The sequence below is a fragment of the Berghia stephanieae genome, chromosome 7 (genome assembly GCF_034508935.2).
Source record: "Berghia stephanieae isolate SIO BIC M18660-M18661 chromosome 7, UCSD_Bste_1.3, whole genome shotgun sequence".
NCBI classification, from domain to species: Eukaryota; Metazoa; Mollusca; class Gastropoda; order Nudibranchia; family Aeolidiidae; genus Berghia; species Berghia stephanieae.
This window is the reverse complement of record NC_088366.1, coordinates 53,085,665-53,107,192: the sequence shown is the minus strand read 5'-3', so window position 1 is coordinate 53,107,192 and position 21,528 is coordinate 53,085,665. Positions and strand designations below refer to the sequence as shown.

Genomic DNA, 21,528 nt, shown 5'->3' with positions numbered 1-21,528 from the left:
TGTTTACGTGATTCTGTAGCTGGGATGTTTACGTGGTTCAGTCGCTGGGATGTTTACGTGGTTCTGTAGCTGGGATGTTTACGCGGTTCTGTAGCTGGAATGTTTACTTGGTTCTGTAGCTGGGATGTGTACGTGGTTCTGTAGCTGGGATGTATTTGTAGAGAACGAGAAAAGATGGTTATCGGTATTTGATGGTAAAAAAAAATCTCTCAACTGACATTTATTTGTTCTTTGTTTTGTTTTGTTTTGTTTTTTCTTTGATCTCGGTAAATATTGTGCGGCTAGTCTATGTATATATAATTAATTGTTTCCCCATTTCATATTAAATACAAGATTAGCGATCCTTGATTTGTGGTGACATGACCTTATCTTCATTAATATTTATAGATAATAATGTTTACTGTCCTTCAGCTTATTGTATATCTACACTTGTATTAAATTTCAACTCATCAAAACACAATGAGCTTCAAACGTTTAAGAATGTCATATGTGCATTGTGATGAAGTAACGTTTATAGGGAATGAGATTAGCGGAAGAGTAGCGTCCCGGCGAGGACGAGAGACGCATGCGCACAACCAACATGACGTTCTCTCTCTAATAACTTTTCCGCCGGTGACGTCACAGACTATGGGTGACGTCCAATCAAGGGACGCTACTCTTCATCTAATCTCATTCCCTATAGTGAAGAGTAAAGTCGACTTAAATCGCAAATAATATCTTAACTTCTTGCATCAATAAGATACAAATGTTAACGATCTGGATAATTTTCATAGCAGGTAGTATTTTGATTTTCTATGTAGTCGACACACACATACACACACACACACAAACACACACACACAGCGAGAGAGAGAGAGAGAGAGAGAGAGAGAGAGAGAGAGAGAGAGAGAGAGAGAGAGAGACTTGCTCTTTCTTTTATTGATATAGATTAAATGTATATTCTACTGCTATTCAATTTACATCTAATAACTAGCATTAACCTCGATGTGTTTGATGAGATATTGTGGGTAAAATAAAACACAAGAACAGAAAATCTAACCTCGAGTCACCCACCTTTCGTTAGTTTTGGAGAGCAGATGAACACACTCACTCTCACCTGTAGACAAATCGTACCTTTTTGCAATTTGTGGTAATGCATTCCAGGTGAGTGGTTTACCTGTGTTCTTCCAAGAGTTAATGATAGATAAGACAGGTATACTGCCGCATTATTCTGAAATAAAACACGTTAAAAAATTTGGCCAGAAAACTCGCCTTTGAATTATTGATCGATTAAAATGTCTTTTTTATTTGACAAAAACTATCAAACTTCAGACCTTATTGAAGTCCCAAGTTTGGGAGCATTTGACATGGTTAGGATCACTTTAACCGATCGATAATTGAAGGAAGCGTTTTCTGGCCAAAAATTTAAAAAAAAAGTGTTTACTCCGAAAACGTCTTTACCTAAACATACTTACTGCTGGAGTACGCGAGAGATGGAGTGAGTAATTTTGGCTTCATACTTTGACCTCAAAGCCATCGTTGCCTTCAATTGTTATTAATAGAAGCCACAGTAGGTACGCACCAGGGATTATTTTGTTGGTAACTACACACTACGTGAGCAAGATGAGTTTATTTTGTTTTAAGTTGTAGTTTACACTAAAGCATAACGAATGTCTCTCGTACCCATTAGGCCAAGCAATGAATGTGTCAGGAACATAGATTGTTCAAAATTGTTTTCCATTGACGAATTGTTTTCAAAAGCTTTAGCCAAGTAAAAGATGTGTGTGTGTGTGTGTGTGTGTGTGTGTGTGTGTGTGTGTGTTTGGGTGTTTATTAATAATAATAATAATAATAATAATAATAATAATAATAATAATAATAATTATTAATGATAATAATAATAATTCCAACTATTATAATTATTATTATTATTATTATTATTATTATTATTATTATTATTATTATTATTATTATTATTATTATTATTATTTATTATTATTATTATTATTATTATTATTATTATTATCATGAACTGTCCAGCATGTGCTTTACTCGCAAGCGTGATAACATATTGGGTAGATAATGTTTAATAAGTGACAAAATGTTTCTTCTCTATCTAACTCTGAAATCGGGGAGAAAAAATAAACATCGAATAAGTCCTCAATATTTGACTTTTGACCCATGACCTTTCTTTTCGAACTTAAGTGACTAGTGTTCGTCGTTCGATCTATTCTCTCAGTTAAAGAATCAGTACAAAAAGAAACCAACGAATTAGTAATGAGAAAAGACAGATATTGCTAGTTATGAAAACTACCGTATCAGCAGAATTGTGGAATTCTCCTCTACGGTAGATTACTTTACCCTTGTATGCAGGCTATGTAGGCAGTAACATACGCCATTCCATTCCTTGCTGCAGAAAATCCAATAAGAAATGCGAAATGTTTATCATCCGAAGTTGCGATTTTTTGAAGAGGTGCCAACCGATGAGATAATGATAATGGCGTTACCCTCGTATGTGTGATCATAAATATAATATATTATTATAAGGTGTGTGTTGTGTGAGTTCGTTTTCATTTAATATAAACAATAAATAATGTTATGTGTTTATCATTTAAGCAATATGCCATATTTTTATTATCATTACCATCAATATTTGCATATCTCTGTATTGCTCCCTCGGCTCAGTTAATAATATAGTAATTTTGATCTATTAAAGGTACATCAGTGTCAAATGCCACCCCCCCCCCCCAAGAAAAGGTGTGTGTGTGCGTGTGATTGTGTATGTGTGTGTGTGTGTGTGTGGGGGGGGGGGGATTACTCCCTTCCGCGGCGCATCTTTAAATGTCGTCCCCAAAGCATTCCATGAAGGACTGAAAATAATCCATAAAACCAAATTCCGATGTCATTAGTTTTTACCCTTGTGAGTAAATCGAGGGTGTATAATCCTGCCCAAGGAAAATAAGACTAAAGGCCCTGAGTTCAGTGTAATGCCTTAACCATTCGGTCACCTCGTTCTTCAAAAACCATCAAATTTAAATATAATACTTCGATCATAACTATCAAGAATATTATTTATAATCTCGTTTGGAGCTATACTCTTAGTGGGTAAAAATGTTAACGATCTGGCTAATTTTCATAGCAGGTAGTAGTTTGATTTTCCATGTAGTCGACACACACACACACACACACACACAAACACACACACACACAAAAGAATTAGAGCGTTTAAAATAGAGCCTTTATATAGCGCAATATCCCACTAAGTGTGCTCAAAGTGCTTTACAAAGGATCCCTGACCAACAGCAACACGTAACATGTAGAACGAGACGACGCCAGTTAGACAATATTACAATTTTTCCGACAAAGACAACGCTGTCGACGGCCAGGTAATCATTTTACACTTGAGTACGGTGAGAGAATGTGATTAAAGAGTCTTTTCCAAGGACTCCACTATGCGCCGAGAGAGGCTCGAACCCAGGACCTTCCGATCCGAAAGCGAGTGTCATACCACTAGACCACATAGCCGCACATGCTAAAGGCAGACGTAGTGATCAGAGCCAGAAGGAGCGAGCCACGCTCCAAGTTAGCACTCTGCATGCAGTCTTCTTAGGTTATTGATTCTAGCAGAGGTCACATTTATCTAAGTGTTTATATCTGGTTTTCGTTTACCTGCTGTAGTGTAGGCTATCTATAGAGACACAGTATAGCCGATAGTATAGGTAGGCAAAGCGAAATGAAGGTTAAATGCACTTGGAATGAGTGCTCGACCATCGAGGTGAGAAGAAATAAAGTTATGTAATTTTAATGTTGTTGTGCCTCTGAAATAACAAGAGGGTAGGTACTTAGTGATTTTTGTGTACTTTTATATATTTGTGAACAACAACCTCAAACTCGTTATTATGCGACGTGCACTTATTTGCAGGTCTGATAACCCAATTCCTTATGGGCTCATTGTTGTAATGGATAACTCCAAAAAAAAAACAACAAAAAAAAAACAAAAAACAAAACAAAACAAAAAACAAAATTAACGCAAAATATTGTCCAATACAACGATGTTAAACTAGACCCATAAGTGAGTTCGGATGTCAGACCTGCATATATATGTACACGGCGGTTATTATGTAATGTGGACCAGTTTTGTGAAACTCTCTTTTTACCACCTTACGAAAGTTTATTCTATTTTGTCTCCATTAAGTCATTAAAACTTAACCCAATTTTCATACATATGAATACACATAACACATAAAAATAATAGTAATAGTAATAAATCTTTCTGGTCCATAAAGTGGAAACTCTTTAGTGGTTTACATTGCTCGATCAAATATAACAAACATAAATAGAAATGTGTGGATCTTATAATAATATGATCCTCATAACAAATTTACTTCACAATGCACACAGATTGATTTTCCATGTAGTCGACACACACACACACACACACACACACACACACACACACACACACTAAAGAAATAGAGCTTTTAAAATAGAGCCTTTATATAGCGCAATATCCCACTAAGTGTGCTCAAAGTGCTTTACAAAGGATCCCTGACCAACAGCAACACGTAACATGTAGAACGAGACGACGCCAGTTAGACAATATTACAATTTTTCCGACAAAGACAACGCTGTCGACGGCCAGGTAATCATTTTACACTTGAGTACGGTGAGAGAATGTGATTAAAGAGTCTTTTCCAAGGACTCCACTATGCGCCGAGAGAGGCTCGAACCCAGGACCTTCCGATCCGAAAGCGAGTGTCATACCACTAGACCACATAGCCGCACATGCTAAAGGCAGACGTAGTGATCAGAGCCAGAAGGAGCGAGCCACGCTCCAAGTTAGCACTCTGCATGCAGTCTTCTTAGGTTATTGATTCTAGCAGAGGTCACATTTATCTAAGTGTTTATATCTGGTTTTCGTTTACCTGCTGTAGTGTAGGCTATCTATAGAGACACAGTATAGCCGATAGTATAGGTAGGCAAAGCGAAATGAAGGTTAAATGCACTTGGAATGAGTGCTCGACCATCGAGGTGAGAAGAAATAAAGTTATGTAATTTTAATGTTGTTGTGCCTCTGAAATAACAAGAGGGTAGGTACTTAGTGATTTTTGTGTACTTTTATATATTTGTGAACAACAACCTCAAACTCGTTATTATGCGACGTGCACTTATTTGCAGGTCTGATAACCCAATTCCTTATGGGCTCATTGTTGTAATGGATAACTCCAAAAAAAAAAACAACAAAAAAAAAACAAAAAAAAAACAAAACAAAAAACAAAATTAACGCAAAATATTGTCCAATACAACGATGTTAAACTAGACCCATAAGTGAGTTCGGATGTCAGACCTGCATATATATGTACACGGCGGTTATTATGTAATGTGGACCAGTTTTGTGAAACTCTCTTTTTACCACCTTACGAAAGTTTATTCTATTTTGTCTCCATTAAGTCATTAAAACTTAACCCAATTTTCATACATATGAATACACATAACACATAAAAATAATAGTAATAGTAATAAATCTTTCTGGTCCATAAAGTGGAAACTCTTTAGTGGTTTACATTGCTCGATCAAATATAACAAACATAAATAGAAATGTGTGGATCTTATAATGATATGATCCTCATAACAAATTTGTTTCACAATGCACACAGACATATTTACAATTTAATACAACAGAGAACATAATGTTTTAATGTATTGAAATTCAGACTGATTTCAAATGTATCCCCCGTTACTAAGTTACTCACTCGAACTACTCACTTCTCTTCCAATACAATTTTAAACAGTCCCAATTTCTTTCACAAATTGTTCCTCTTTTTCACATCTCTCTCTCTCTCTCTCTCTCTCTCTCTCTCTCTCTCTCTCTCTCTCTCTCTCTCTCTCTATCTATCTATCTATCCTTCTATCTATCTATTTATTATGTCGTTTAGTGTGGCCAATTTCAATTTCCCTGTCTTTATTGTGTGGCTATGTGCGGCTATGTTGTCTTGTGGTATGACACTCGCTTTCGGATCTGAAGGTTCTGGGTTCGAGCCTCGCTCGACGCATAGTTGGGTCCTTGGAAAAAGTTCTTTACTCACCGTCATGTCTCGTCCTACATGTTAAGTTTTGCTGTTGTCCAGGGACCCCTTGTAAAGCGCTTTGAGCACGTTTAGTGGATGTTGCTCTATATAAAAGCTCAAGTTAAAGCTCAATTTATTGTTTTCAACAGTTCTGGGCTCAGATTGAGAATATTATTACAGACTTCCTTTAATCATATTATTGTGTCTGGAGGCACAATTCGTGCCCATCATCGCAGCTGTACAATAAGAATGAAAAAAAAACACATATACAACACAACACGCTCGTTAGATATATTAAATTAATCTTGAGATTAACAAATTCGTGTTTTTGGTTTGATAAACGGTTTGTCTATCTTTGGGACCCCTATAGCTCAGTTGTGACAACACTTGCTTCATAGAGACAAGTATCGATCCCGGGTGTAGTCGATATTTAAAAAAATGTTGCCTCCCTTCCCCCCTCCCCTCCCCCCTCCCCCACCCCCCCCCATCCATCCAGCAGTGATTTGGTAGCTGGGTCTGTTAGATGCGGCGGAAAGTACTTGCGATAGACTAGTGTTCTATCCAAAGGGTAACAAGCAATTGCTGTTGTTTCTTTAGCACTATAAAATCCGGGATAGACTCTGTCCCCATAAACTTTACGGTGACAGAAGACTACATTTTTACTTTTTAAAAATCTGTATTTATTAGTATAGAATTATTATTATTGTGTCTTCTACAGGGCAGCGAGGGCCATCTTTACCATCCCTAAAACCCACAGAAGCGTCATGCCCGCCAGAAGGCGCGATCCTGTTAGCGTGCCGAGGACCTTTCATAGTTCCAGTGAGTACTCCTCATTTACTGAGTGTTACAAATGTGATACATTTCATTTACATTAAAAATCACTCTGTATTTTGATGTACTGTTAAACAATATGGTGACATTTAACTAAAACTTTTCAAAGATTTAAAAAAGTGATATATAAAGTGTGTATGAAACAGTGCCAGACAAAAAAAAAACCCCAAGCCATCTCAAATAATTGGACTCAATAGACTGATGTCACGTCGCCCAGCAACGGCGGCCATCGTGGTTCTAAACAAAGAAAATCGGTGCTTTTTATTATTCATGCTGGCGAGAACTACTTTTCATGTCTTATGATCGGAACGTGTAAAAGTCAAAACATGATCAGATTAATAATGTTTTTTCCCTCTGGATACTCTTTTATGCTCGTCGGAGAAATATTTCATAAGGGCGTCCGCCATTGTTCGGATAGTTTAGAGCCAGTTATTAAGTTACCATGCGTCATTACGAAGGAAGTGACGTTACGCCTGTTGAAGCGTATTAATCACCCTTGAAATTTCCGTTCTTGCTTTGTCTTGCAGTGTTTCATACACACTTTTTCAGAACTTTATCTTTCACCAGTGTCTGCTCCATTGTGGCTTTGATAGTGATATGTTATCTTATTTTGTCTTATGACTTCTTCTTCTTGACGTAAAATATAGAACGAGACATGACGCCTGTTAGGCGATATTACTTTTCCGACAGATACAACGCTGTTAACGGCCAGGTACTTATTTTACACCTGAGTAAGGTTAGAGAATGTGAGTAAAGAACCTTTTCCAAGGACTCAACTATGCGTCAAGATTGGCTCGAACCCAGGACCCTCTGATCCGAAAGCGAGTGTCATACCACAAGACCACATCGCCGCCCTAATTGTTTATCTAATACTTTCTTTCCCACATATCGTTCTATGACGACGACTTTCAAATAGATGATGCAAAAAAAAACCCAGCTAAATGGAAATAATATTATAATAATAATAAATACTAATAATGCTGAAAACTTATATAGCGCTATAACTCCGAGACACCAGACTCTAAGCGCTTAAATTACAAATTACTTAGGCTGAAACATAATCATTTACACACACAAGCACACACACACACACACACACACACACACACACACACACACAACACAACACACAACACAAACCAATCTTGCTTCTCATACCATCTACTAAAATCTAAACATATGTTTTAAGCGAACGTTTAAAAATAGACAAAGATTCTTTTTCACAAATATCGTTTTTCTAATACTATCCCCACGACAGGTCGGCCTCTCCATCATCACGACTATGGCATTGATGAGATATGGTTTCAAATATTACCCTCCTCCAATACCATCGCCGCCCTAATTGTTTATCTAATACTTTCTTTCCCACATATTGTTCTATGACGATGACTTTCAAATAGATGATGCAAAAAAAACAAAAAAAAAAAAAACAAAAAAAAACAAAACAAACAAACAAACAAAAAAACCCCAGCTAAATGGAAATAATATTATAATATCGTTTTTCTAATAATATCCCCACGACAGGTCGGCCTCTCCATCATCACGACTATGGCATCGATGAGAGCATCAACCGTGCGGGATTCTTTTCGAACGCTGTCCTGGAAGACACGGACGCCACTGCGGCCTACTCACGTGCCAAGGACTACGATCTGATTAGGAATACCCAGTCTGCCATCGTGAGTAGGAACAACAACAACAACAACAACAACAACAACAACAACAATACCAACCACAACAACAAACACACATAAAGCCTCTTGTAAATTCTTATTGTGACACTCTCAACGCTCCTATTGATTTCCTCAAAATTTTGCTCATTTTAAAATGAATATGATATAAATAACAGCTTCAAAAAGGATATAAAATACTTAGCAAGGGGAAGCATTTCGGGCTATTTTTATCTTTTCCTTTTTGAAGCTGTTACATTCATTTTTGTTCAATATCTTTAACTATCCTCAGGTCAATATACGGCGCCACTTCGATCCCTTCCACTCTCTCTCTCTCTCTCTCTCTCTCTCTCTCTCTCTCTCTCTCCCCCCTTCTTCCGTCCATTCTCATTCTATCAAACTACTTTTCCTCCTCTCCTTGATTTTTCAATGTCTTTCTTCTGCTTCACGTCCGTCGTCTAATTCTTGATCTATCCCTCTCCCTTTCTCTTCATTTTACCATGTTTCATCTACTCCTCTGCTATCATGTACATTTTGTGTTTAAGAATTTAAATGGCTCGTGTGAAATGACTTGTAATATCTAGCAAAATAAATTAATTGGGCATAAGGCAATTAAACTTCATTTTCCCCTTACTCATTACGTATCATATCTCATAGCTAAAATGTCTCTCTCTCTCTCTCTATCTCTCTCTCTATCTCTCTCTCTATCTCTAATTATTCCTTTGGCGTATAGAGAGAGAGAGAGAGAGAGAGAGAGAGAGAGAAAGAGAGAGAGAGAGAGAGAGAGAGAGAGAGAGAGAGAGAGAGAGCTTTGTGGTCATTTCTAAGGCAAATGATCTCATAGCTAAAATTTCTCTCTCTCTCTCTCTCTCTCTCTCTCTCTCTCTCTCTCTAATTATTCCTTTGGCGTATATATATATATATATATATATATATATATATATATATATATATATATATAGAGAGAGAGAGAGAGAGAGAGAGCTTTATGGTCATTTCTAAAGCAAATGATCTCATAGCTAAAATTTCTCTCTCTCTCTATCTATCTATCTATCTATCTATCTCTCTCTCTCTCTCTCTCTCTCTCTCTCTCTCTCTCGAATTATTCCTTTGGCGTATAGAAAGAGCTTTGTGGTCATTTCTAACGACAAATGTGCCCTTAATTTTATTTGAATCATCATTACAGCACCACTCTTGGTCTATGTTTAAATTTTGAGTCTTGACTATCTAGTCATAAATAATAAAATCGAGATAATATAAATCACGTAAGGAACTTAGTCTTGGGCTAATATTGCTGCTTATAACTGGTTCTCAAATCAGAGTTTAAACCTTTCCTTTTGAACAGTGATGTCAAACAAATTTGACAACAAAATCAAAGCATTTTAAAATAAATAAAATAAATAAAGATCATTAATGGAGTGTTTATTATGTCCCCTAGTTTTGCATGGAGCAAGATCCTTTGTTAAGCTCTTTTTCATTTATTCGAATAGTATTTCCATGTATCCCCATAAACACAAGTGGGCTACACACAATTTTTTGTGAATAAACAAACAGCTTGTATTAGAATATAGAAATGAAAGTGTTAGGAATATACCTTGCCCTTTTTAAAACTTTTTTTTTCATATTGGTTTGCATCCTGATGTTACAAGTATATACAGTATGTCCAAGAACCATTGCCCTCATTCCAAAATATATTTTTACAAATTTGATGTGTTTAGAACGAATTATAATTACAAACATGTTGATGTTCTATAGGTCTTTGTAGAAAATAAAGTAGACTTTTCTATCCGATTGTTCAGTACACTTTACGATGATTGATCCGCAATTAAATTATTATTAATCTCTAAGTTCTGAAATGACTGCATCCCTATAAAGTTTCATAGTTTTTTAGCAGTAATTTGGACACTCAATTCTTCACATAGCTACAAGTAAAAATGCACGGCATGATGATAAAGCCTAATGATGCTTTGGTTGGATAAGATCAACGGTGGTTTGTCTGTATGTGACTAGTGAAAAAAAAGACTTTGCAAGAAAGTTCGCAAAAAATAAAATCAAGGATAAAAAGTGCAACACATTGAATCGCCCTGTTCTATAGTGTCCGACTGTACGGACATTGATTTCCGATACAAAATATTACGATAAAGGGGGTATGGCTTGTACAATTATATTATATTCTAAAGAACGATAATTTCCGAGCAAAATGTACAATTTGTATAATGCCATAATGTTAAACCTCGTGATGATTGGTTTTATTAATTGCTTTATGATATAAAACCACCCCATTCATTGCGTTGAAACAGGGCTTATCTAAACCCAAAGCAAGTTAGATTCGAACAAAATTGCAAATATTTTAGACATGACACAATTACACTGTGCATTGAATGTTCAGTATCTTTGAATATTCAATGTTTATCAAAATGGTTCTTGGGCATTATGTTTATTTTTTATTGATTGTTTGTTTTGTTTTTGACTACTTGGTTACATTATATAAACATATCCACATAATGAAGTCCTCCACAGAACCTCTACCACTTACTAGAAATGTTCAACTGTCCTTATCTTTCAAACAATACGTCTTTATATTCTTCTAAAATATCTTAGCAATTTGTCAGACCCAATTGAATCCAAATTTTAATCCCAAACGCTTTGCCCTAAATCCACCATTAAACTTAATTTGAGTTGTTTCATTTATTATTTTTACAATTTATTTATATAATTTTGGTGAGATTACTATTTTGCCCTATATCAATCCCCACTGTGTGTGTGTTTTGTTTTGTTTGTTTGGTAAGTTATATGACACATCTTCTCATTCAGTTTCATTGACCAAAACAGTTTCATTTTTATTGCAGAATCGATACTTAAACTTTGGCCTCACTGCCTTAACTCTCCATCTTGAGTTGCTGTATCATTCCTGTTTTTCACGACCCATGTTCAAACATTGTTTACTCAGTCCTTTTTCCTATATTTCCTCTCAGTTAAATTCATTATTATTTTCACGTCACCTTCCACTGTATTCATTTTGTTGAGAACATCCTTTGTTATTTTGAAACAGTATCCCAAATTTAGTTTTGTGCAACGTTATAGGCCCCAAACCCCGAAGTGCATTGGTTACCTATCCTATAAACTGACTGGTATCGTAACCACGATTGATCAGCCACATGTGCCACCCGCGACCTGTCCCCTGATTTGAACCAATTTTTATTTTCATTCCTACCACGGATTAGTAGGTCCTATTAATTATTACACTTTGCACCAACAAAACCGTTTTATCCTACAATCCAACCCTAACTCGCATATGTACAATAATATCAATTTTTTAGATCGAATTTAAAAAATATAGAAAAACAATTGTCGAATGTTTGTAGTTTTAAAAAACTTTCCAGTGACTTTTTTGTGTAGATACTCCTCAAATAACTTGTTGAGGAGACCTTATTCATTTAAAAAAAAAAGAAATAAAGAAAGTTAAACACCCCTTATCGATCTAGTGCGTATGATAAGAATTGGTTTCTGAACCCAAAAGCATTTTGCCGAAAGGGCATGGGTCATAAAATATAATTTCTGCTCTTATCATTGGACGCGATGCATAACAAACTCATATTGTAAATACAATGTCTACATAATCAACTGGGTTGGGGTGTTGAATAATGAGTAGGCACAATCATAGCGACCGTTTAATCTATGAATTTAACAATATTATGCTCCCTCTCCATCTTTCTATTTGTATGCCTAATCAATATTCATGTTTTATACGTTATGCTGCTTCTTTTCTCTAAGTTCTAAATTTCATCATAAATTAGATAATAGATTTACTTTCTCATATATTAAAGTCAAAGAAATTATCTGAGCATTTAACATTTGAATTACATATGAGTCTCTTGAATCATATCAAAGTAGAAGCTATTAAACAGTAAAGAAGTAAGTTCATCAATTTTATATTAAGGTTGTAAATTAAAATAAATTTGATGGCCACATCTTTGGAATAACCCGGGCCCCCTTCCCGTCTTTTGAACAGCGCCATACATCACCGGACTCGGATAGATCCAGGGTCGGTAGATCGGTCACCCGCTACCAATCTCTGCCTCCAGTCGATAGGATGTCGCCATTATCAAGATCTTCATTGTCACCATCGTCTCGTTCAGCTCTAGTACCACACCAAAGCATGAGTGACTTGCGATCAGCATTGCAAGCACCGCCACCCTCGACTTTACTCTCTACCAAAATTAACAGCTTTCTTAGAGGGCATTCTCTTCCACCAGGGGTTCGCCCAAGCACAAGATCGCTCGTCTCCTACAAATCATTCTTAGACTCAGCTGCCCCCCCACCCCCACGTCCCAAACACGACTCTATGTCTATTGTCTCTTATAAGTCACATCTAGCAGATCCATCAGTTACTTCCCCCTTCACCACTAGGAGCTCTTCAAGGTTAAATCGTGGTTTCGTCCCATCGTCGTCGTCGTCGCTTCCATTATCTAGGTTCAGATCAAATTCGGTATCCTCAACCCTGCCAAGGTATACCATCTCATTAAACGATGGGGAGGATCAGGATGAGGATTACGATTACGGAGGAAGCGATGATTACGATGATGAAGAAGAATACGAGCCACCGTCGTACAGGCGCAAGTATAAAATTCTCCATGGCAGCCGAGCTTTGCCCTCCAGACCTTCTTCGACTCTATACTACAGAGCCGGTTCTCCTGCAGGTAGTGATGACGAGGATGACTCGTATTCTCTTGTTTCTGAAGATCGTGGTACGTATTCATACAATCCTCGCCCATCTGGTTTGTCTTCCCTGACTTTGAGTTCATACGAAGGCCCGCATGACGGATCCTACGAGGCGGACATGGCAGAAATGTACGATTACGTCCCCTTTGGTCCGTCTCGTCAAGGAATCCTTGAGTTAACCCAACACCGACCTACCACCACTGACCACATTGAAATCATTGACGATGATGAGGAGGATTGTGAAGGCGTGGAATCCTCTTCATCTCTTTATCCATCCCCTTCCTCGTCGACCCTTTTATCATTTCCTTCACCCAGTGTTCCATCAATCTCCCTTTACCCTTCACCCTCGAGTGATTTAACCTCACCATCTTACAGCCCCATTTCCTCGTTTGCCAACAACACACTTTTTGACTCTGTTGTATCCAGCACTGCGGCACGCGCTAGAGCAGCTCTGAAAGATTGCGAACAGCTCTCAGATTACAGAAATGCAAGCCTCGTTTTGAGTGTTGAAGGTAGTGCTATGTCTCCTGATGGCAAAGATAGATATGGTTTCAAATATTACCCTCCTCCAATACCAATTAAAGGTTCAGGAGTTGGACTCGACGAGAGAATTCTCGGTATTACACCAAAGCCTCATAGTAGCCCAGCTGATTCTTTCTTTAGTGACTATCTCAATCGCCTGAAAAGTCTCCGGTCAGAGATAAACGAACGTGAAGAGAGCAGAGCTGCTAATGCTCTTAGTATGTGCGGCCGCAGTGTTGTGTCTGTGCCCAGACCTCTCCCAAGTTACAATCACAGTACTGTTCACATGCCCGTTCATATCGCAGGCCGACAACACAGCGTCCCTGTGTCATCATACCGATCGCACGCTGACGATCACGGCCTGTCTCACAGAGTGGACGTCTTCCCATTGATCGAAAGCAACGCTACTCTAGGCAAGGACAAGCTCCACCTTCCAGTATATCGAGCTGGAGGCGACACCAGCAAGCTGACAATGTTAGAAAAGATCAACATCAAGGTATGCTGGCGTTTTGAATTGTTGGATTCGTCGAGACGATTTCTTCTGATTGTGTCATTATTTCTTTCTTCCTTGACAGAAAATGCGAAGATATCCGAGTAAGAAGAAATAATTTTATTTGGCTGAGATGATGTAAAATATTGGAGGAACAATCTTGTTTTAAATGCCTTTTAATTTAGATTTTTTTACGCCAAGTTTTTAAATTGTATTTTGATTTGATTGAGGATTTTACAAAAAATTAAAACTCACTTTTCTGTCAAATAGTAAATCTCACGCCAGCAAATAATATATGAAGGGGTAAATAAATGTAAGACAAAAATTAATTCGTGGACAAATATATACGCCAAAAAAGAAAGATTTTGTAAAACTGGCTTTTCCATCATTGAAGCAAATAAATAATAATAGTGAAATGGAATCGAATTTTGATTAACGAAAACAGATGAATGGACGATTCGGGTTTCCCTTTACTCAAGAAAATGCAATGATTAAAAGGTTAAAGACGAATGAGGGATGAGAAGATGGCGTTGTTAACAAAACAAAGGGGAAACCCAAAACGTTCACACCCGATGTCTTTGTTAATGAAATTAAAGCTTCCATTCCATTTGACTATTGTTATTTATTTCTTCGAGCTTCAAGCAGCAACATTTCCATCATTGAAGCAGGAAAGGGGGAACATGATACATTTAAAAGAAAGAATTCGTCTCGAGCACAAATCGTCAATTTAGAATTCAATTTGTTTCGGCGCTCTGCGAGGACTACAGCTAGTGCATCTGATATTTCTTATATATGGTCAAAACTAATTAGAAAATGGATGATTTAAGATAAGTCGAGAGAAAATGTAATCATTCCAACAACTATTAATCCGCATTCATTTTTAAAATAATAATAATAATTTTAAAATAAACAAGGTAGATAACTAGTATCTAGTTCTCGCAAAGCTCTAGTGATTTTTGAGTATTTATTTTTTACGACTTCACAAATATATCAATTGTAAATCATTATTCAGCAACATGATTGCTATCATAAATAAATGTAAACAAGATTACACTGATCTAGTGCTTATACGTTAAAATAAATAAATAAGAAAAAGCAAATCATTCAAGTTTAAAAAATCATAAATTGTAGAATTAATCAGAAGTTATTTGTCATATTAAACTTTCACACTTGAACATAATTCAAGCCTTTCAAATAATCGTATTTTTTGTAATTTAAAACACTGTAATTTTTAAAAAAATGTGATTGTTGATGTCTTTCCTCTATAGCTTTATTGATATGCATGCAAAATAGAAAGCTATCTTTTATTTCTAAATAGTATTATTTTTTAGAGTTCTAAATTCCCGGCCCATGATTGAAAAACCGACAAAAGTTGACAATGTTCTTCTCTCGTTTGTGGTAGAGCTCTATGGTGGACTTTCTATATGAACATTAATATATTTCAGATTCGTAAGGCAAATATGATTTTGCTTTCTCCCTGTTGCAAATTGTATTTCAACGTTTCCATCAACACGGAATGATTAAATACAATAACAATAATTCATTATTTATAGATAAATATTAACAATTATTGGCGGTTTTTCAAGAATGCATATTCCCGTGTAATGGGATTATTAGTTTTGATTGTAACTAATTTCCTTTATAATTGCCTAACAAATAATATTTAAGCATCCTTAACCCGTCCAACCTTAAAACATATGATTCTATATCATGCAATGCATGTGTTAATTCACCCCCCCCCCCATAATCGTTTAGATTTATCACTCAATGTTAGTTAATCCATTTAACACTCAATGTAAACCATTTAACGAAATAGACCCAATCTAAGTATCAGTGAATGTACCATCCTGCATGATAATTGACAACGAATGCAATCAGCTTGTATATACACACTCATCATTGCTTGTAAGTTTGGTTGCCTCACTGCAGTGAAAGTTTCAATTTTCAGCACCAATAATTCTATCCATCTTTATTTTATCTGATAACCCGAGTGGAGTTTGTGCATTGCTGTTGCTTATTAAGCGAGTTGGGGGAGCATTGGTATAAAACGAAGCAATATTATATTATTAGATTATCCACAATTCTAATCGCAAGACATATAGTACGTGCGAACTCGAAAACGAAATTGGATTTGCAAGAAATATGTCGAGAATGTTACACACTATAACATGAGATGTGTGTTTATACGCGAATACGCAATATAATAAACAATGTTAAAACCGTTTCGCCGTAGTTTTCGGGTATCTAGTTTGAAATTGGGAATAATTGTATACCGATTTCATCGGATGCTATGGCAGGGTCCAGAAATGCAAGATTTCTTTTTCAAATCATGACAGGCACGTCGTGGCGCAGGTGGCTGACCACGTGATCAATTCTCCTGCTCAATCTCCATTGTCCTTCTGATGACGACATTTTGGAGAAAATGGAGTTTTGTATTGTTTTCTGGATTTGAGTTGTTTCTCGTATACTATGGTGTCTACAAAGATCTCTTCAATGGAAATGTGTCTTTTCTAAAATACCAACTCTTGGATATGTTTGAAACAAAGCGCAAACATAATATATCTTTCTTTTACTCTTTCTTTTATGTTTTGTCCATATGTCAATAAATTGTTTTACGTTTACAGTCTCTTCATATTTATGTAGTTTCTGTCACTTGTTACTACCTCACCAATCCTTGTTTATTTGTTTATTTTGAGAAAAAAAAACCCCACGACCCAATGGTGTTATTTAGCATTTAAACCAAAAAAACATCCCTACATATAAAAAACCCCATCCGATACCCATTGATTTTCTTGTTATTTTAGACCCTAAAATTCTACATCTGTTGCTCCTGCATCCACCCTTTCCCCCTTTGCCTACACCCTTGTTCCCTCTCATTCCTAACAGGCTGCCGCTGAGACGCACTCTTCTCCTCGCGCAGCAGTTGCCAGTAGGAGAGCGAGGGCAACTTCTGTGCCTCCTAAAGTTCAGGCGAGACCCGCGAGGCTGCATCAGCAGCTGGTTAATCGTCCACAGGTGGCTCCATCTATTATTTATGTGTCCACCCCAATTGTTGCTTCTCCTAACCCTACTAGATATGCTTCTACGCCAGTCGGTCAGCAAAGCGAAGTGCCGTGGAGAGTCCGAGCCAGTTCAGTTCAACCGGACGCAAGAGCCAGAAGAGCCGGATCCATGCCTCCTAGGCCTCTGAGCTATCATCAAGGGCTATACGAACATGATCCTCAGCCGCCGTTGGGCACTGAAAACTTATGGGCTCACAGGAGCCCCGTGGTGCTTCGACACAGGGCTGGTTCTGTGCCACCACCGAGGCCTCAAAGCGTCAGTGTTAACGAGAGACCTCCGCCACCTCGAATGGTTAGAGCTGGGTCCGTGCATTCACAAAGACCTCGAAGCTATTACCCTGTTGAAAAAGATGCCGTTGGAACGGAGGGTTTGAGAGCTCATAGGCCCGTATCTTGGTATGGGATGAACCGGGCTCAGTCTGTGGGCCGTCAGCCTCGCAAACCACTGGATTTTGGAGTAGACGAGGTTGAGCTTGAGAGAAGTATCAACAAGTCAAAAGCAAGAGCCGACGGGAAGAAGCCGAATAGGGGCTTCATGTCACGAGCTACTAGTGAGCCACCACGTTTTATCCCACCATCGTCGACTTACCCCACTGTTTCTGATGCCCAGCCGAGGCCTAGAAGCAGACAACTTTTTGCCCGCCGCGGACAAGTCAGCCCCAGTACGGTTCCTGCACAGCCAATTTATATGCCAAGCTACATGGCGAAGGTGAACTAAATTGAAACTGTGGTAGTCTTTGGAATCATGAAAATTTCACCCCCAAAATACCATGTATATTCATTTTAAAAATAGTTTTCAATTGAATCTCGAATCAAATGTTTTCTAATGCAAAGTTGAATGATTCCAGAGACACAGCTTTCAAAATTAAAACTTTCTCATTCAATTCGCACTGTGGCACATCCTTTGGCCATCCATGATTTCACACATACATACTTCATATTGTGTCCCTGCCATTTAAATGGATAGAGTGGTACTGTGTGTCTTTGTCTTGTAATATGTGTTAACGTAAATGTGTAATGTGTACTTGTTGTGTCCATCAGCTAAAATCATATGGGGAATATGTTCTGAAAATCATATTTAAATTTAAGTTTACTCTCAACAATTGTAATAATTATTGTAATGGAGCATATATCTTGCCCAATTGAAATACAACAAACAGAGAAACATTTACAATGTTTATATTATACGAGTATCTAATCTCGACGAGTCATAGCTAAAATGAAATACAAAAACCATAACACTTCTTTCTTCCTTTTCTGATATTTTTCTAGTTCTACTTGACTTTTCATAACTTTTAAATATTTCAATCTATGCTAGCTACAGTTACTAGCTCTCAATGTTGACAATTGCATGCAGATATTGTCTCAACTTTAATCATTCTAGTGTCAGAACTCATGAATTATAAATAAATATAATATGTCATATCTAAAAAGTAAAAAAAAGTAAAATAAGCTGAAAGTAAATAAGTAAAAACTTTCCACTGATGTTTTGGTATATTCCACATATCTTATAAAAAGATAAATCGTAGTCAGAAATATTTGTTCATAATCATGAAAAATTAAAGTTAAAAAGTTCAAATCTCTATTTTTTTTCATGGTCATGATTTTGAGATAGCTGGTCACCCTTTCAATCCTTTTTATTCTAGTTTATTATAATTGCTGAAAAACACTGACACTGAATGATATTTGTTGCATGATTTAAACATTTCCCAAAATGGCGGGGAGCATGAAGTATTGTGTGTGTGGATAAATATGGATCTTATCTGCTTTAGTCTTTTCTAAAAACGTTATCTCTGACCTATCTGCAAGAAAACATTATTGCTATATCTTCCGAAAAACAATTGATCTGGCATCCGCTTCTTTCTCTCTATTTCGATTCTACGTGGTTGGCTTTGCTGAAACCTCGTCTCTTGCTGGCCTGGCAATCTCTCCGTTTCACTCTTTGCGTCGAACTGTTCAACTGGCTACTCGACTCTAAACTTTGCAAACCCGTTTATGTACACGATTTTGCGTTGTTACGTACTTATAAACGCGCCTCTTTTACGAGATATTGCTTATAATATATTTAAATACACGTCGTAATATGACCCCAACTCGCTTCATGGTCAATGTCATCCTATGCAGAAAATCTGCATGAATTTCTTGTAAATAAAATACAAGTTGGAATTATAACAGCTATATTTCATTATAAATTCATTATAAATGTATAATCTGCTTGTAACGCTAACAAAAATAACTGTGAAGCAAGATGCAAGATATATGATCTTAGTTAAAGAATAATCTATGAGTTATCAAATTAAAGTTCAAGAATTCTGAATCTCAAAGGTAAGAAAAGTAATATAATCATTCATTCGATAAGTTTGACAAGTTTGGGTGTAAGCGCTTAATGGGCGAATAAAAATAAAAATAAAAATTTCTCTACCTTCAAGAAATGAAAATGCTACAAACTGTATTTTTCACTAGTAAAAGTAAACCACAAAGAGCATAATGAATTGCAAACTTTGACAAAGACATATGGTACAAATATGAATTTTTATATGAATGGAGAATGCTCCCTAACTCTCGTGGAATCTTGAGCATGGAATTGAATCTTGTAATAAAGATAACAGCAGAATTCACGAGTCTGATGAAGCAGTGCTGTCGTTATTTAGGCGGCCATTATTGGGAGCAAGATGGAGACGGAAGATGGGGGCAAATCCAAGAGGAAGCTGCGCCCCCTATACCACGTGGAGAAATCTCGCGAACCCAGCGCTGGCAGCTCACAGGTAAGACCATCACAACTGTTGATTTGTCTGCTGCATACCAATCATCCTCCAATGTTCATATAGATAGGAGTCTCAAGTAATTGGGATTTTAAAAACAAAAACAGCTTGAAAAGCAATTCATTTTGAAAATAAAATTTGCCACTTAAAAAAAAATGTAACGGTAGAGTGAACTAAGGCAGAATTCCAGTTAGACTCATCGAGCGGTTTTGAGTAATTTACTGACTTATCTTCTTCTTCTCCTCCTCCTCCTCCTCCTCCTCCTCCTCCTTCTCCTCCTCCTCCTCCTTCTTCTTCTTCTTCTCCTTCTTCTTCTTCTTCTTCTTCTTCTTCTTCTTCTTCTTCGTCGTCTTCGTCGTCGTCGTCGTCGTCGTCGTCAACTGACTTAGCCTGAGAATCACTGCCAATGCATTATATCCAAAGGAAAAGAAAGAAATTTAGTATCTTCTTGATAGTCTGATACGCATCGTTGACGGTCTTAAAAGTGTTCAATGATTTGATGATACCAACAGGTAGGTTGTTTCTATGGTATCCAAATATTATATCTTGCAAATTCACAGTATCACATTATGCAACTTATGCTATTCTTTCATTTTAATAACGTTTGTATGATGTCTATCGAAATAGTTTCTATGCATATTCAACTCAAAGTCAGAGTATGGTACAATGATGTAAGGCATTTTAATGTTTCTGTAAACGTATTTAATGCCGAAACGGTTCGTAATCGCAAAATTACATCACAAAGAGCGACTGGCATAGAAGTTTTAGATCGTTATTCGTCGTAACGAGAAAAACGCGCCGTGAAATAACATACGATATTATGAGTTTTGGTGTATTGCAGTTGAAGAGCTTAGGACTAAAAGTACTTAAGTTACAGCTAGTTAGTTTTGAGAAAAAAAAGAAGGTGGGGGGGGGGGGGGGGGGTAAAGCTTGGATTCGGCTATTAGGATAATGCGTTTGTTACAGATTATGTCCCTTAGTGATGTCCAACATTTCTCAAGGCTTGGTGGTTTATACAAGCGTACGAAACTCACAAATCACGAACGCTTATGGAGGTCACAGAGAAACCATCAATTAGGCAACAAGTGCGGAGAGTATAGAGAGTATAAAATAAACATTGCAGGGTTAAGATTGAGAATGTAGTTTTTGTTTATCATGAAAATAATCGGTGGGTGAACTGAGATTCTAATTCTTTACGAATAAAACTGATTGGCTTAAAAATAATTAAAATGTGACTTAAGTACTTTTAGTACTGGGATCTTTTATTTGTTATTCGTGTTTTAATTACATTTTTACTATTTTGTAATCAGGCTAATATGAACAATGATTATATTTACTTTCCAACTAACATAAATGTATATTTTTTCTCATGTTGTTTTATTAACACATATAAACAATTCATTTATTACATTGGAAATTTATCAT

At 36.8% G+C, this 21,528-nt stretch overlaps 1 protein-coding gene across 10 annotated transcripts in view; it reads left to right on the top strand.

The window, feature by feature from the left end:
* LOC144977483 (uncharacterized) overlaps positions 1 to 21,528 on the top strand; it is a 66,566-nt gene that overhangs the window by 19,739 nt on the left and 25,299 nt on the right. For 6 of the 10 annotated variants that reach the window (XM_078922746.1, XM_078922747.1, XM_078922745.1 and 3 more), the window contains exons 2-5: positions 6,766 to 6,866; positions 8,403 to 8,554; positions 12,558 to 14,285; positions 19,993 to 20,106. In XM_078922746.1, coding sequence (XP_078778872.1) covers positions 6,812 to 6,866; positions 8,403 to 8,554; positions 12,558 to 14,285; positions 19,993 to 20,106 — 2,049 coding nt within the window. In that variant the 5' untranslated portion in view covers positions 6,766 to 6,811. Of the gene's footprint in view, positions 1 to 6,765; positions 6,867 to 8,402; positions 8,555 to 12,557; positions 14,286 to 17,165; positions 18,051 to 19,992; positions 20,107 to 21,528 lie in introns of all 10 variants that reach the window. The other 4 variants (XM_078922752.1, XM_078922750.1, XM_078922753.1 and 1 more) reach the window with 2 other exon arrangements.